This window comes from Choristoneura fumiferana, chromosome 13 (assembly GCF_025370935.1).
Source record: "Choristoneura fumiferana chromosome 13, NRCan_CFum_1, whole genome shotgun sequence".
NCBI lineage: Eukaryota > Metazoa > Arthropoda > Insecta > Lepidoptera > Tortricidae > Choristoneura > Choristoneura fumiferana.
This window is the reverse complement of record NC_133484.1, coordinates 16,968,054-16,987,028: the sequence shown is the minus strand read 5'-3', so window position 1 is coordinate 16,987,028 and position 18,975 is coordinate 16,968,054. Positions and strand designations below refer to the sequence as shown.

The window sequence follows — 18,975 nt, the reverse complement described above, 5'->3', positions numbered from 1 at the left end:
GAAATGGTTTTGGAATTAGACCGCATTGTAAAAAATCATGCACTTCAATAAGGGCTGTCCCATATGGCTGGAGCATTTAGCTCGCTTGTCATTTTTAATTCTTTTTATTACTAGGTCTATGACCACTTTGAACTTAGACGTTTTTAAAGGAGTCAACGGAATCCTTTTACAATCGCTACACAGGGCTATAAGTCGAGAACATAACATACATATTATTATTTCTATTGCCGTAAGCCGACAAAAAATAAAATTGAATTGAATTAAGGGGGGGTCCCCATGAAGGTCAAAAGTGAAGTTTAAAACTTAATAATTTGTTTATCAGCGGCTCTATTTCATAAACTTAAACACGTCCCCACACCTAGTTAGATGAAAAGTGATGAACGAAACCCTTAGTGAGCGAGTCCGACTCGCACTTGACCGGTTTTTTGCCTCTTCCATGTTTCTATAGTACCTACAGTACTTCACGCCAGCCAATTAACAAATACTGGGCACCTTATTGCCCCCAAGAGCCCGAGTACCCCGACGCCAGGTGTGCATAATCGCGGGACGCTTAATTGATTAAACGGAGACTTAAAATGGACTTACGAAAGGTTAGCAGATTTAAGAGGCATTAGGTAAAGGGCAAAGCAAAATAAAATCAATATATGTCAGAATGAAATAGAGAGAAGTGTATTGGGCGTAAGGAGAAGAGATAGAATTCAGTTGAAAAAGCTAAAGAGAAAGACTAAATTCAAAAAAGTTCAAACAGTATGTAGAAAATTGAAATGGCGCTGGACGGGACATATGTTGAGGGAAAAGAGGGAAAAGTGGACTAGAATAATAACTGAATGGTACCCTAGAGGAAGCAGAAGAAGCAGAGGTAGGCAGTTTAAGAGATGGGAAGATGATTTTAAGAAAGTAGTAGGCCCAGAATGGTTACACACGGGACACGGCAAAGGATAGAAGCAAGTGGAAATCCCTAGAGGAGGCCTTTGTCGAAAGACAAGCTGTTATGAGGGGAGGTTCGACCGAATGCCGAGTAGGAGATTTAGTAATAAGTAGTACTTATAAGTTAATTATTTTCTTACCTCTTTTGCAACTTACACTAATTGTTGTAAAATAAGTTAGAAGCAAACAGCAATAAAGGCTTATTTTATTTTTTATTATTTTATAGGTAAAGGGCGTAAAAGCTGTTGTTTTAGGATTTCGAAGGCGTTAAGGCTAGGCAGTCCAGTGTGTGAAGAATAACCTAACCAACAAAAAGTCGGAAAACCCCCACATTGTCACAATGAAGTTAAATATCGCAAAAACTGTACCGATTTTGATAAAACATAAATAAGAACCATCGCTAGAAAACCTGCTTTCAAATAAAAAAAAACCGCATTCAAATCAAACATAGCGGTCAAACTTATAATTCCCCTCTTTTTTCGTTGGGGTTTCAAATTCACCAATAGGAAAGCAGTGCTGACCGAGGTTAGGATAATATAAGCTATTGTACTAAAAAGTCTAATTTGTCCGTTAGTTACAATATTAGTCAGTTAGATTAACTATTAGAAAATATTGGACACGTGTTTTTAACCCCCGACGCTAAAAGAGGGGTGTTATAAGTTTGACCGCTATGTGTGTCTGTGTCTCTGTCTGTGGCACCGTAGCTCTTAAACGGGTAGACCGATTTAAATGCGGTTTTTTTAATTTGAAAACAGGTATTTTAGCGATGGTTGTTAGACATGTTTTATCTAAATCGGCTAAGCCGTTTTTGAGATATTGAACTTTGAAGTGACAAAGTCGGGGGTTTTCCAACTTATAGTTGATTAGATTAGATTAGTTCTTATATTAATTAAACAAAAAATGCTAAAAATATAGCCAATTGAACTTCCGCGTGACGTCACGTCACGCTAAATTTTTAGCATGGCGTGATATCACGAGCCCCCACTCTCTAACTTGGACGCGCTTCTTCTGTTTCAGTTTTTTTTGTTTGATTTTCAAAAGAAAAAAGACGTGTTCAGCATTTTCTAATAATTTATCTGACGGATCAAATAGAATAATATTTTTTTACCCAGAAAACTTACCCAGTAAAGTAATGCCATTGGTGGATTTTTTCTCTCTTTCTCTTTTTCTCTCCCTCCCTCTGCTTCTCTTTCTTTGTGATGGCTATTGAATGTATTAAATCAAAAAAAAAAAAAAACTGACACGCATTTTGTCACAAACTTTACAAAAATACTTGAAATATCGTGCTGTTTTTATTAAATCACGTAAACAAATATTGAATGTGACTAAACGCAAACTTTTGTGACAACATTCGCCAGCCTCCAAAATATTGTCGCACAGTTGACCCAAAATAACAAAGAGTTTTCCAATCGTGTTCTTGTTACGTTATGTCGGCACAAACAAGTATGATCTAGATTCTAGTGTTTTGTTATTCTTGAAGAAGGAAGATGCCACTTTTTTTCGGGATTTATCGCGTATTTCAAGTACTAAACGAATATTTTAAGTGAGCGAATGGAAAACATTTTCGTTAATACGATGAAAAACCATTATGCATTGTACACTCAAGGACTTTAATTCATGTGCTACCATGGAAACTTTTCAAAGGAAAAGTCATTACGATTTTCTTGGTTAATGACTTGGACGAGCAAGTTTATTTGTTAGAAGAAAAGAATACTTAATAAGTAATTAAAATTAAAGTAACCTTAACTTAAAATACCTACATAAAAAAGACAAATTATAATAATAATGAAAACTAAAACATATGATTTAAACCAAGTAGTTGCAAGTACGAGTGCAAGTTTACGAAGATGCTAGCAGAATCCCTCTTTGAATTGCTAGGCTAATTCTTTGTTCGCAGAAGCTGCCTCTTCGGTCCCCTGTGACGTCTACTAACCTCCTCGATTAATTCTTTGTTAATTAATGCGATGTCACTTTGACGTTTACTGTGAAATGGTTCCATGGTGACTCATAAATTAAAGTCCTTGACCATACCTACCAAATACACAAACAATACGTGCGCAGTATCATGTCATGAATTGACAGCGGGATTTTAAAATATGTATGTGCTTCTTCCATACATACATACACACGTTTTTACTATAAATGACGAAACCTTTTTTTTCAGAATTGGGTAGTCCTGGGTTCTCCGTACTCAGAATCACGAGCACTATTGATTTTGACGAAGAAAAAAAAACGTTCCCAATTTTCCATAAAAAAAATATGTCTCCATTTCGTAACGACCCATATAAACTGTATGAAAAAAGTCACTAAACTGACAAAAAAATTAGGGACACTTTTTTCTTCGTTTAAATCAATAGGTACTCGTGATTTTGAGTAAGGATAATCCAGAATTACTTACCTAATTCTGAAAAAAAAAGTTATGTTGCGTCATTTAAAGTAAAAATGCCAAAATATCAATACAAAAAGCCAGATTGACGTCGACACAAAATACATAAAACTCGTATTTTCAGACTTCGATATCAAAAAAGTTTCGGACAAATGAGGGCTAAGACTATTAGGTGGATTATTCCTTTGTTGTGATACCAATTTCGATACAGTAATCCGTCTAGATTGGGCGGCCATATCATGGAAAATATTTGACGTTCACGATATTTTTATAGATTGAATGAATGGTGGATTATCTGAAATATAGCTGTAGTTTTTAGAATGAAATTTGTGTTTTTTAAACATCATGCATTATTTTTAGTTGGACTTTTATTTATGAGTCAATAAGATACTAAATTTAAAAACAAAGAAGGGGCTGGATATTTAAATAAAGATTTAAACACATTGATTTACGAGTATGTTCATTGGGTACACGTACAAGAAAGATAAAACAAAAAAACCATGTTTACGTTGCTCTTTGTATTTGTTGTTGCTATGAGCTTATAACTTAACCAACAAAAAGTTGGAAAACTCCCGACATTGTCACTTCAAAGTTCAATATCTCAAAAACGGCTAAACTGATTTTGATAAAATATGCCTAAGAACCATTGCTAGAAACCTGATTTTAAAATTAAACAAATCGCATTCAAATCGGTTCACCCGTTTAATAGCTACGGTGCCACAGACAGACAGACAGACACACATAGCGGTCAAACTTATAACACCCCTCTTTTTGCGTCGGGGGTTAAAAACTAGCTCAACTCGAGTAGTCGATATTATATTCCGTTAAATACTTATGGTTGGTTATTTGTTAGGTATGTCTATTTGGCTTAAAAAATCCAAGTTTTTTTATTTTCTTATTTGATTGGATGGCAAACGAGCAAGTGGGTCACCTGATGGTAAGTAATCACCACCGCCTATAAACATCTGCAACAGCAGGGGTATTGCAGATGCGTTGCCAACCTAGAGGCCTAAGATGGGATACCTCAAGTGCCAGTTATTTCACCACCAACCATCCAACCACGTTTAAAAACGTTAAAACAAGAAAATCTAGTTCAAATACAACATACATTAAATCTAGCCGAACGTTTTATTTATTAAATAAACCTCTCAGAATTCAGGATTGCTTCACAAACAACCGACAAATTAGCTTTTAAAACCGAAATAGCATTCAATTTCAAAACAAAACGCAGAATGGGAGCAAATTGCTGCCGACCCGATTGCCTGAAATAATAGCTTGTGGTATTTTTCAATTGCGATCTAAATTGTTCTATTTAACATATTATGTAGACTGTGTGACTGTTATTGACCAGTCACACGGTCTGTGGCATGGTTGATTTTTTATTTGTGATAGCAGATAAATTGTACGATGCTCTTTCTCTCTTAACCCTTTTTTTCCCTTTCTTTTTCTTGGTATAATTTGTTTTGTTATACTTAATTATGTAATTGTTATGGAGGAGCGGGACTTCCTGTTACAGGTATATCCAATACCTACTAGGAAGCCCCAACCCTAATTTTTGTCCAATGATTTTATAACGAAATAAACATTTTTCAAACATTTTCAAACATTTTCAAACATTAACCCTACATTCTACATCTGTTAATAGGGTCCATATCGGCTCGCATACTTATTGAAAGTCCGAATGTAATGTTTGCCAGAATTATCGTTTGTTATAACTCTTTTTTCTCCGAATCCAATGATTGTTCGGAATTGTTATAAAACAAACCTAACCTAAACTATAGTTTCTATAGGATGCCCTTTAAAATTTTCAGAAAAATTTAAGGTTTCAGTGGAAAAAAAATTATGACAAACGATGGTTCGGACAAAAAATACGGTATGACTAGCGAATGGGTATGCGAACTTTGGCGCTCCCCTGTTTTTAACCCCCGACGAAAAAGAGGGGTGTTATAAGTTTGACCGCTATGTGTGTCTGTGTGTCTGTCTGTGGCACCGTAGCTCTTAAACGGGTGGACCGATTTGAATGCGGTTTTTTTATTTGAAAGCTGGTATTCTATCCAGAGTACTTGGTTCAAACTACTTACGAGTACCAATACATTTAAAACACGCAAAATCTTTATCTCTCTTTTTATGTCTCTACTGTGGGAGCACTATAATTATGCTCAGTTATCACTTATCTTGTATCAAATAGTTTATTCAAATGTTGCTGGGTCTATCTATTAATATGTGTTTAAGATGTATAAGTATGTATGGTTGTTTTTAACCCCCGACGCAAAAAGGGGGGTGTTATAAGTCTGTCTGTCTGTGGCACCGTAGCTCTTAAACGGGTGGACCGATCTGAATGCGGTTTCTTTTATTTAAAAACAGGTTTTCTAGCGATGATTCTTAGACATGTTTTATCAAAATCTTGAACTTTTTTATACTTTTGTTATTGTTATAAATTACACAACCTGTGGTTTCATCTTTACTTCTTTTTGTTGAAACAGGTTGTAACCCACCTTGAAATTTTCTCTCTATGTAGTACTTATTTTTCCGTAGCTTTCTTTTTCCATGGTCCGACATACTCTTAGCCAGTTTTTTTATTTAATAAGACTAATAGATATGGTACCTCATAGGTTATACATTTCAATCATGACTAAATATTATTTTTTAAAGGAGGGCTGAGTTTAAAATAAATAAGGCTTTTAAATCAAGGGGTATTAGGTACTGGAGAAAAGCTAAAGTTCCGATCTCTTTGTTTCAGATAAAAAATGTCCATCTCTGAGTTCAGACGGAAGAAACTTCTCTACGTTTTTAATGTCTTCTTTGGTAAGTGTTTCGTTTAACACTTTTAAAGATTTGTTTAGTTTAAGAAGTTTTGTTTTATATTTAAATTCAACATGTATTTATTTCTATAAGGTTGAAGTAATAATCATAATACTACAGGGTGAAATTTTGTACGCGATACATTAATGTTTCAAAGTCAGTCAATATTGGACAATATAATAATCCGATAAAATGTATGATTTCAAGAAGAGTAATTTCAAGTAATACGTTATGCATTATATTGTTGAACATTAAAATTTTCTGGGCTAAAACGCTATTTTTTCATCACGTTCAAAATTACGCCTTGCACCTTATAAACCAGAAAGTCGCGAATATGTTTGTAAATCAACCGCATCAACTTCTGAACTAATTTGGATGAAATTTGATGAGCGTAGATAGATAATAATCCTTTTTGCAATAGTAGTAGAAAATTCGATATTTACTTTTTTACCTTTTGATTTTTGATATACCTAAATTGCTTGAATAGTGTCAGTTTTTGACGTTGAGTATAACTTAAGTATGACCATTGTTATAGATGTCAATCAAAGTGGCACGATAGAAAGGAAAGACTTTGAGTTGGCTATTGAGGTGAGTTAAAATCTTTATATCTATAGTTCTTACTAAATAAAGTCCTTACAACGAACCGGAAGACGAAGCGTTGGCAAGCCTCCCACTAGGTGGACTGACGACATCGTGAGAATTGCGGGCAACCGGTGGATGCAAGTGGCGAGTTGTCGTTCATTGTGGTGTTCTTAGTGAGAGGCCTTTGTTCAGCATTGGACGTCTTCCCGCTGATGAAGTCCTTACTGATTGACCCAGTCTAAATACAAGAAAGTAAATAGAATACGAAGGTCCCTATATTTTCTTATTTAGGGAAACTTATTGAGAATTGAGTTAAATTCCGAAATTTTAACTGCGGAACCCAATGGTTTACGTGAGCGAAGTCGCGGGTATAAACTAATAAACACATGTCGCACCATTGCGACAAACCTGTGACATCTGTACATAAAATCGCAACTTTGGAGATAGCACAGTTTTGTGTGTTGTAGTGAGGCTATCAATTACTTTTACAAATCGCTACTATATCTCAGGGTTGTCTCGGGTCACACTTTACACAACTAAAGCTATTACTCAGCAAGATGTGTTTGAAGACCCACTCTCAGTAATACGGCATTAAAACTGAAGGATGCTGTAGATTCATCTCTCGGCCTTTGTAGTGAGAAATCTCGAGCGCTGTCCTACAACAGTACACAGTAGATAAATGTCAGCAAAGTAACGCCTTCTATTCTAGCGTATTCTTACATTTACAAGGAGCCTAGATCGTCACATATGCTATTATCATTCTCGTTATGTGACTTATAAACTAAACATTTACCTGGTTTTTGTCCACAGTTAACAAGGCTTGTCAAAAATTAATGCAAAGATCATAACAAGTAATTGAAAATCCATTCGTTGATCAACTGGCACAATGAGTCCGTCATTTAGATTATCAAAAAATATTGGACACGCAATTTTTTACAAGCTTTTATTTATTTTCACCTATCCCGTTGTCTGTCTGTCTGTAGTCAAATCTTGCAAGTTAAATTTGTATGACATGATATGGATTCTTGTGATCTAGAATAAAGATGATTTTAATTTATTTTATTTAACTGACATACTAATTAGTTGCTTTTTAAATCCAGCCTTTGATGGATGTTGTCTACTTTTGTTGTAGATTTGTACCTAGCAGATTTAGATTATCATATCCAAAGATAAATATTATTCATGTAGGTAATAACGAAGTCCAAGACTTTATAATTTCGGATGGAACCGACAAGAAAGTTAACTACCTGTTTATATTTAAAATATAACGTATCCCACTGAACAGAGTACAATGTCTCCAACATTTACAATAAACCCTTACCGTACTGTTTTAACACTTGGTCTGTGATGAAAGTGTACCGTGGGCTAGATTTTAACCACATTTGTATTAAAGTCTACGTAAAGCAAGAATGGAAAGATTAAGTGGACGGATACGGAGACACTCTTTATCTATACATATAGATAAAAGGAAAAAACCCGAGTATTTGACTAATTGACACTCACTTTACTTTAATAGGATTATTTCGTACGGCCTTATTTTATGGGGATCTGCTGCAGAGTCAATTTTTATCTTACAAAAGAGAGCAATTTATAATTTGAAGACGCGTGAATCTTTAAGATCTTTTTTTAAGTAAGCGTATCCTAACTCTGCCGTAGCCTTATATGTTTTTGAAATAATCATGTATGTTAGGACGAACATATGTGATTTTCCCACTAACGTCAATAAGCCAAAGGCAACTAGAAACACAGGGCACAGGGAAGCTTAAAGTTCCATCTTACAGACTGGCTAAAACCAAAAAGTCGTTTCTGGGAAATTGCATAGTTTTTATAATAAAATTCCAAAAAATATTAGAAATGAAACGGATACAAAATTCAGATCTATTGCCAAGAAGACATTAATATCTAAGGCGTATTATAAAGTTAATGATTATATCATGGACAGAGATGTTTGGAAATAATTCCGATCCGCATTGGCGATCCCTTCAATAGCGAACCTACTGTGTTAAAAATAAAGTTAAGTATACTTGTGATGTATAGATATTATTTAATAATATTGTAAATCTGTTTAAAAAATATATACTTCGTTGAGTTCCTTGCCGGATTTTTCTCAACAGAGGTTTTTCCGTTTCTTTTTGACATTCATAAATGCTTGTTATAGCCTAAATTGAATAAAGATATTTTGACTTTGACTTTTGACTGACTGACTGACTCATCAACGCTCAACCCAAACTTTTAGCCCTAGAAGGCTGAAATTTGGCATAAAGGTTGTCTTTATGGCGTGAACAAGGTTTTTTTTTAAATTTCTAATTCCGTAACTATAAGTACTAGTTTTTTCGAATTTGTCATACAGGTTTTTTCAAAATTTACTTATTATATTAACTGATCTGATGATGATAGATGCTAGGGTTACTTAGGATGTTTACAGCAAAAAGCTTGAAACCGGCTCATTTTATATACTGAGGTGCAACCGAATTCTGAGTCAGCACTTAGTAGATTAAAAGTTCGTTTTTATGGTTCCGTAGTTTGTCATAACCCTTATGATTTCGCTTTCTCCGTCAGCCTGGCCTATACTATTAATAATACAGACTATTACTAATCAAGTAGTAAAATATTTTTTCTTGCCATTTATCCATAGTGTGGGGATTCGTTGCTCCTGCAAGACTATTGAAGGGGTTGGAAGACCTCTTTTGAATCAGTGCCGTTTGCGAAATACCTAAACTGCTAAAACGGTTAAACTAACCCAACCAACAAAAAGTTCGCAAACCTCCGACTTTGTCACTTCAAAGTTCAATATCTCATAAACGGCTAAACTGATTTTGATGAAACATATCTAAGAACCATTGCTAGAAACCCTGCTTACAAATAAACCGCATTCAAATCGGTCGACCCGTTTAAGAGCTACGGTGCCACAGACAGACAGACGTCAGACACACATAGCGGTCAAACTTATAACACCCGCTTTTTGCGTCGGGGGTTAAAAACGTGAAGAGAATCATGACGATAGTTCTTTATACATTTTTTTATAACAAAAACAAAAGGTTTATACGTTTGGAAAGAGATTTCTCTCTTGTGGCGTGGCTTTGAGCTTATTAAGCTTTACAAGCTATTAATAACGAGTACTTAATTGTCGAAGAAAACTTAATATAGAGCATTTGTATAGTACGGAACCCTTTTACTTCGCGTGATCCGACTTGGCCAGTTTTTAATTATTTTTAGTGAACTCTTTTCAACATGAATATCAGCCATAATCTGGTTTATGGATTGCTCGTTCAAAGTTAGACTAAACTGAAGTTTATTTTTAACGAACTTTGTATCTTCTACGAATTGTAACTTTATAACATGACCCTGTGGTAGTCTCAATCTCAATCTCTATCTCAATTTTATAGCGCTTCTCAAAGTTTTAATGTGAACAATGTGGCTGAACATCACGAGATATTACTATGTCTAGTATTAATGTACTCGTTATCTCGTGGACAACGGTTTCGATCTCATTCCATCCGAATGAGTTTGTAGTTTATTACAACCAACACAGAATAATTGGAAAACCCCCGTCATTGTCATTTCAAATATCGATACCTCAAAAATGTCTGCAACGATTAAACTGAAACATAGCTAAGACCCACCGCAAAAAAACTCGCTTTAATTAAAAAAAAGCATCAAAATCGGTGAATAGTTATTGTCGCCTGAAGTATTTTTTTAAGCGAGTGCTTTATAAATATAAATAGATATGGATGTTGCATTCATAATAATATTGTGTATGTATTTGTAAATGAAAATAGTCCCACAGCTAGACAAAGGTCTGTCCATGCTAACATCCGAAATTTTACATCTATCAACTTCAAATTTTCCCGACGTTCTTGAAAGAAAGAAAGAAAAGGTTTTCGGAATTAAGTACATGCAATTATTTTAAAACCTGTTATTCAATACAATTGTTTTCTTCTAGAAAATCTGCAGCTTGCGAGGATGGAAGCCTGGAGACCCAAAACACACGGAAACGCATGAAACTATGATCAAGATCTGGGATGGGCTACGGAAGAGGGCTGACTCCAATCGAGACGGACAGGTATCTTACCTTAACTATGAATTAAATATCTGCATTTTGGAATTAGAAAGAGATAATGAAAACATTATTCGTGATATTACGTAAAATAAAATAAACAAAAGAAAATACACATCACGGTTACGAAGAAAGAAGAAGGTTTGCAGGTGGTAGGACCTTGTGCAAGGTCCGCCCGGATTGCTACCACCATCTTGCTCGCTAATCCTGCCGTGAAGCAGCAGTGCTTGCACTGTTGTGTTTCGGCGTGGAGAGTAAGACAGCCGGTGAAATTACTGGCACTTGAGGTATCCCATCTTAGGCCTCTAGGTTGGCAACGCATCTGCAATCCCCCTGGTGTTGCAGGTGTATATGGGCGGTGGTGATCTCTTACCATCAGGAGACCCACTTGCTCGTTTGCCATCCAGTCGAATAAAAAAAAAAAAAAGTCCCAAATCAGCATAATACTTACCGCCTTGCGAACGGCGCTGGTCTTCCTTTGAGACCACTGCGAATGGCGCTGGTTTTCTTTTGGATCCCTTGGGCATTAGCATCACAACCTGAAATTTGACACAACTGTAGACTAAAAGGCCGGCTGCTAGCTCTCTCAAAGAATTAGCATAGCATTCGACAAGGAAACGCCGCCATACCATACTATACCAGCCTTTTGAGCGCAATTCCACAGGGGCCGTTTCTTAATCTATCTATCTTTTTGTTCTTCCATCTATATAAGTAAAAATAAATAAACGTAATGTATGTAAGCGCATAACTGCCAAAGTGGAAAGTTCTTTTTGTTTGTGTTCTTTATTGTCAGGACAAGGTTAGTGTGAAACAAAATAAAGAAAGAAACGGGGGTTAAGCCGCGGGAAACGGCTAGTTTAATAGGTATAAGTTTAAGCAACTACTTTTTATTTTAGTTTCAATTTTTTTCTTATTTTACAATATACGTATAGTAAATTATTCACGTTATAGCAGACAGTTTCGCTCACGTTTCGCTAGCCTTATAAAAGACGAACCGCGGCACTAATTTTAACTTACAGCGTACTGACGTAAGGTGCAAGTAGCATTGCATTGCTGCGTTCGATCCACCGTACCTTTACGATATCGCAATGTACTTATACAACTTGCAGCATTTTTCTTGCAAGTCTAAACCGGGCTAAACATTTATAAACTTGCAATATCTCATCAGAACTTAATCAAGCTCCAGTTGTAAGTACCATAAAATTTCGACACTCCATCACGAGTACTGTTCGCACGTTTAATTAAACGCGGTTTTTTCATTGTTAAATTAAATTGGCTGCCATATTAAGCATTTTTTTCCAGTAATTCCTTTATTGTTCGGAGGCATTTTATTAGCTGGAACAGCCGCGGGGCAGTCACGTATATTATGTGCGGCCGAGTGTATAAGAGCTTACAACATTGTACTCGTGTGGATTAACATTCGTTTATTTATTATTATATCTTTTCAAAAAATGCTTTGTAGTTTGAGTAGCAACGCCTTTTTCGTCAAACTATAATATGGCCTGTATACTTTCACCTATATCCCACTGTAGGGCAAAGGTGTCCTCAGAATGAGAGGGACGCAGTTCCCACACGGCCCCAGAGTGCATTGAGAACTTCACACACCCTTGAATTTCTTTGTAGATGTATGCAGGTTCATCATCATCATCATGTCAGCCGAAAGACGTCCACTGCTGGACATAGGCCTCCCCCAAGGCTCTCCACTCAGACCGGTCTTGTGCTTTTCGCATCCACCGCGATCCCGCGATCTTAACCAGGTCGTCGCTCCATCTTGTTGGAGGCCTACCGACCGATGCAGGTTATGGTTATGGTTAAAGAATTTTAAAGGTTTACTCGCGATGTTTTCACTCACCGTAAAGGACTTCTGGCTGGTTCTGGCTCCGAATCCTTCACATAAGGGATGCCACTTACGCAACATGGGCAAAGCCATCAATGTGCGCCTCTCTGAAAATCCCTGATGCGCTACAATTTGGCCGTATAAAAAAATAAAAAAGGCTTAATTAACAAACAACTTTGCTCCTAGGTGTCCGTTGAAGAATGGGTGTCGATGTGGAACGACTACGCGCAGAATCCGTCCGCGGCCCTCAAATGGCAACAACTGTACAGCCAGTTCATGTTCCAACTGGAAGACGCCAGTGCTGACGGCTCCATAGACTGCGACGAATTTACCACCGTCTGCTCATCCTACGGCATTGACCCTCAGGAGTGCAAGGTGGCGTTTAGCAAGATGGCCAAGGTAAGGAACTTTAACGAGGGTTTTTCGGAAAAAAAATCGGCAATAACTTGAAAAATCTGCGACAATGTTGTTTTAAAGTTGAATCCTACAAAAATTGTTGATTATTCCCATAAAGTTAACGGAAATGAAATAAGACGCGGTTGTTTTTGATTTCCTTTTTCCAGTTAAGCAGTAATATTTTTTTCTATTTTTTGTGTTATATTCAATGCTGAGTATAATTTTATTATAATCATGATGTATGTCTGCAATGCGTAAGTTGAGCAATTTAAGGTACTTACCTACATATTAGTATTTGCATCAACTTGCATATTATGTTATTGTTATTATACCAATAAAATAAGCTAAAAAACTGTGTTGTTGCTGCGAGGCAGTTTTATACTAATAATTATGAACCTTAGAGTTCTGTAAGAAACACAAACTTGGATTGGATTTCATGTTTTTTTTACTTTCGAGGCGTAATTGAAATTTTCTAGCAATCTTGCTCAGCAAACTATTTAATACAAGTTTTAATTAGTTAATGTACCTAAAGCAGTACTTACTGATTAATTTAAATTTGTAGATGTTTTTTGCTTGACCGTAGCGTACCTCATATAAAACTTTTTTAAATAAGCCGATCTTAAATTCAAGTTAGCTTACCCTTTTTATATTGCAAAAACTTCAAACTTCTATCAAAATTTAAGACAAGTTTCATCCTCGAGTTCCAGGCTTTTAAATGAATTAAAAGAAAAACTTTTCTCATTTAAATATTTATCGTTAAATTTAATTCCATTTCTCAAGAAAAACAGAGTTGTAAAATGTTAAATAACTCCCTAATCGCGTTCACTTACTTCCATTCCGAACTGAAACTGCTTATTTATCTTGAGCCCACTTCATGAAGTTATTTTGTACCAGCCTTTACTGTAGCTTCGCTCGCGTAAATCACTTTTAATTCAAAATTTACAGTGTATGAAAACATGGGCGAAATATACGTTGTATCGAGAGGTCCGTTCGATGTTACTGTTTTGTTCACGATTGGCTCATTTAAGCGGCAATTACACTGCGTCGTTCACCAAATGCGGTCGCTAAATTTGTTTCAAAGTACTTCGGCGAACGACCGTCGCCTTTACATTAGTATGTCCGTCTACTGCGGCGGCCATATTAAGGCGGTGGCAGCTGTCGCTCGCCGAATGCGGCAGACTACCGTGTTCTTTACACTTTTGCGGTCGCCGCATGCAGCATGCGGCGAACGACTCAGTGTAATTGCTGCTTTAGTTATTTAACTAATAATAAACATGACATATAGATGTTAAAGTTATCAAACGGCCCTCACGGTTCTAGCGCCAACCAGCTTGTCACAGAAACCTTCAGAACTAATATTTTTGCTACAATATTTATGACTAGGGTTTCTGGGCAAAAAAATAAAATATTTATATACCTTTTTTAGTCCGTCAGTTAGGTTGATTATCAGAAAATATTGAACACCTATTTTTTCTTTTGACAATCAACCAAAATATCATAAAGATGATGGGCGTCAAAGTTCAGAAGTGGGGGTGATTGTGGGTGGGGCGTGATTTCACTTTTTAGTTATAACCTAACCAACGAAAAGTTGGAAAACCCCCGACTATATCACTTCAAAGTTCAGTATCTCAAAACGGCTAAACCGAGTTTGATGAAACATTGCTAGAAAACCTGGTTTCAAATAAAAAACCGCATTCAAATCTGTCCACCCGTTTAAGAGCTACGGTGCCACAGACAGACACACATAGCGGTCAAACTTATAACACCCCTCTTTTTGCGTGGGGGGTTAAAAAGCGTACGTAGGTGTGACACCACACAGACCTTTACCCAGCTATCCCACTTTGAAAACCCACTTTATAAATGCGAAAGTTTGTAAATTTGTAAGTCTGTTTGTTTCTTACTTCTTCACGTCTAAACCACTGAGCCAATTTAGAAGAAATTCGGTATACAGATATTTTGAGTCCCGGATTCGGACGTAGGATAGTTTTTATTCCGATAAATTGCATAGTTCCCGCGGGATAGCGTTCAACGGATTCTACGCAGGAGTCGCGGGCAACTCAGGCGGGTATGTCCATAATTTTTGATTCAACTGAAAAAAAAAACTGATTCGATATTTATTGAAAATCGAATTGACGAACTAACTCTATCAGTCTAGCGTATTTCTGGAAAAAATAAGTAAGTATAATAAACGAAAACCTCCCTCTGAAGTCAAGCTAACGTATTTGTATTCCATGAATACAGTGAAATCATGCCTTACGTTATGCCTTTCCCCAAAAGGGGCGACATCAATTTTACATTAGCAGTAATAGCGGGAAACACGAAATCATAAAGTTAAGAGCTTCGGTTATAATTTTATTCGCGGCAATTCATTTACAAACCAAATGTGCTTGTTGTGTTCTTTTATTGCTTTTCTTTTGCATTTGTAAATCATATACTAATGGGCTAGGGTATTAAGATCATTCCATTCAGTCTTTTCATTTGTACTTAAGAGAGAGAGAGAGAAATATTTATTTATACATACACATAAAAATACAATAGATCGAAAAAAAATAACATCGAGATTACAGAAAAAATCATAAGTTGGGGTAAGAAAATTGGGTTTTCAGACTTAATAAAATCAATTTTCGTCTGACTAAAAAGTAAGGACCTAATTTGTTCGTAGATTACGTCGGTATCGTTTTAATTTAATCGTTTGGATTTAAAATCATAGAGACAAAAGTTTTTGTGATTGTTTTGTGATTGGTGTGAAGTCTCCAATAATATTTATGTTTTATATTTTTCGACCGATACGTTTGTATTATTACACGACTGCCCAAAGAAAGGAGTGTATTGTTATAATATTATTTTATCTACCTACACACAATCATAATCATAAACTAAACCGTTGTAAAAATGATATTATCACTTAGTAATAAAATATTTCTTTTTTGCATTCAAATTTCGAATATCTCTCAAAAATAATTCTAGTATCAGTTGAGATGACGTTTAATTCGAATAAAATGTCAATTTCTATTAATTCTGACAAATCTCGCAAGTTACTTGATATCGGACGATATGAAAATCGAGCCCGCATTTAGTTTATCTCTTAATATTTAAGCTTTATTTTTCTTTGCCAGGGAAAAGCAAACGTCTTCTGGGAAGAGTTTCAAGAGCTGTGGAAAGAGTACTTTTCCACCGAGGACCCAAATGCCGCTGGCAACTTTATATTCGGCAGGACCAGCTTCTAAGTCTAGAGGCCGATGAACTCCCACGCGTGGGCAAAGGAGCACGACAAACCGTCTAACATTCCATCAATACCTAATGTCACGTGACATTTGACAGATTCCAGCTAAACGCAAACCATAGCAGTCCAGCGTTTTTGACAGCTGCCATATCCAGCCGTCGTATTCAGAAGATGTCACCTAAAATGTAAAATTAATATAAATACCGTTAAATGTGTCTGTGTTCAAAGAATACTTCCTGGTCTTTCTCTCTTAGTGGAACAATGCGTGATTCTGAAACTTTGAATAATCTTGAATTTTTAAAATAAATGCTCAAAACTCAAGCATTTTAATAGTCATTTTCAAGTCCTTAGGATTTATCTTATGACAACGAATGAAATATTCACCTATCTCATTATTATAATATAGCATATCTTGTAGTTTATATCTAAAATAATTCTATATACCTACTGTTACGCAACATATTACCCGAATTATGAATGTTTAAATGCTTTTAGTAGTTGTTTTGGACTTCACTGCTTTTAATCTACGTCTGTCAAGTAAGTTACCGTTTTTCTTAGTGACTGTCTGTAGGATTTTTGAAACAGATTTTGTTAATTACAAAAACATCTTAGACGTTTTAACAATCAGTCTTGAATTCCATACTTTTACTCATGTGAGTAGGAGTTCTTAAGGTGATGAGATAATTTTAATCTTTTAAGCAGATAGATTATTAAATGGTTAGTATAAAAACATTTATATTATAATTGTAGAAGTGATTGGAATGACGAAGTATTGTCCAAGAGAGTTGTTATGGTTTTCAGAGTTTTTTTAAACGCGCGCTTTTGACGCCCGTCTATAGTACCCTATATGAAAATATTCTAGTCGTTTTGAGATTAAAATTTATAATTAAAAATCTATTTACATTGCGTTGTTGATTATTTATATAAGTATGCTTGTGCAATTTTACTCCAGCTATCTGTTTATGTTAAATGACTTCTGGTATGGTCGTTGAGTCGCCAAGTATAGAGTTTCGAATAAATGTATGTATTTAATTATTGAACGTTTTATTTTCCATAAATACCCTCACATTACCCCTATTATAACCAATAGTGAACCTAAAGTCAATTTTGAACATAAAACTACCGTGAGACTCACTCATATTAAATGATATTGTAACGGATAACTCACTCGTGCGCGTGTGCGTGTTGGGGCAGCCACCGAGTCGCGTGCTCCTGAGAAGAAGGGCTACGAAATAGCCCGAAACATGTCGAGCTAAACTCGGTTTAAGACGTGAGTTATCCGTTACAAATCATTTATTCTATAGTCAATTATTACAACTTGGCGTATGCGGTAAAACTTTTCGTCCAGTTATATACTTAGTTAATATAGATACATCAACTCGTAACATAGACTACAAATCGTAAAATGAACAAATTACAAACAAAATAACTTTAAAAATCGGAATCGAGTTGTTACGACTCTATATGCCACTGATCTCTACCACGATTCGAACTGAGAATCTCTATAAGGCTATCCGTTAGTCAATAAACATAACGAACGATACTCAAAAATTTACTTTTCATTTTCGATTCCAATTTACAAATAAAAAACCGGCCAAGAGCGTGTCGGACACGCCCAGGATAGGGTTCCCTAGCCATTACGAAAAAATCAAGTGATATTTTTCTATGGATTTATTATTGTGTACGGAATCTTCAAAGTTTAGGTATGTTTTATACCTTAGGCTGCTATTTACTCTTAAACTACTAATAATTCTCAAGCAATCTTAGCCGCTATAATTTTCCTTGTAAATTTGATATATTTACTACCAATCTGAATTTAACCCCCACTTAACGTTTATACGTACCCTAAAACATTTTTTTTTATTTTTTTATTTTACCACTTTGTCGGCGTGACTGATATGTAGTTATATTTAAGCCAAATAACAGCTTTTTAGTATGTACTAAACGTCTCTGAGCTTAACCGCGGAAGGACCGACAGACAGACAGACTGACAGACATAGACATAGACATAACTTTATTTCGACATCGAACTTAAAATAATACATAATTTACAGAAAATAAAAACATGCTGCAGTAAGTATATGCTGCTGATTTTCAGCCAACACCTTCATATCTCCGTGTCTTCAACAGACATGGCGAAACTATAAGGAAATACAAACTGAGACATGGATGCACAGAAAAACCAGAAAAAGAGACCAGCACTGGGAATCGAACCCAGGTCCTCAGCATTCCGTGCTGCGTGCTATAACCCCTACACCACTGCTGGAAAGGAATCTAGACACGAATTTTTCCTATGCATACATATCTCAGGTTGCTTATTTCTACTATGCTACTTAAGCAGCAGCACTAACGACATCTATGTTGTTATTTTCGATATGGTTTCACGGGATAGGTACCCGTAAAAGTAACAAATTTGGAGTTGAAATAAAAAAAAATACAAAAAGACTCCAAAACAACAATTATGAAACTATAGGGGTTCCTATTTGACTGCGGACCCCTAAAAATGCATTAAAATTAAGTGAATATACCTGAGCCTAGTAGATGATCAGAATTTCCCAAAATTCATACATAATTCATATTGTAGAAAACTGAGTTAATTATGTATGTTCATAGAATTCATTCGCCCATCATCGCAAACATCATGTTCGATATGGCTCATCTTTACCCGACTGCCCGTTGGAGGGTTATGTTTTTTTTTATTCCATATATTTTATGCTTTTGGAATTACGGTTGAAACGCAGTTAATCTCTACTATGTTACGTGAT

The 18,975-nt window shown here is 35.7% G+C and overlaps 1 protein-coding gene across 1 annotated transcript in view; it reads left to right on the top strand.

Moving 5' to 3' along the window:
* Scp2 (Sarcoplasmic calcium-binding protein 2) overlaps positions 1–17,245 on the top strand; it is a 40,018-nt gene extending 22,773 nt beyond the window's left edge. Inside the window, exons 2-6 of the mRNA XM_074096554.1 lie at positions 6,054–6,118; positions 6,651–6,703; positions 10,641–10,760; positions 12,778–12,990; positions 16,104–17,245. Coding sequence (XP_073952655.1) covers positions 6,061–6,118; positions 6,651–6,703; positions 10,641–10,760; positions 12,778–12,990; positions 16,104–16,214 — 555 coding nt within the window. The 5' untranslated portion in view covers positions 6,054–6,060 and the 3' untranslated portion in view covers positions 16,215–17,245. The remainder of the gene's footprint in view (positions 1–6,053; positions 6,119–6,650; positions 6,704–10,640; positions 10,761–12,777; positions 12,991–16,103) is intronic.
* The last annotated feature ends 1,730 nt before the right edge of the window (positions 17,246–18,975 follow it).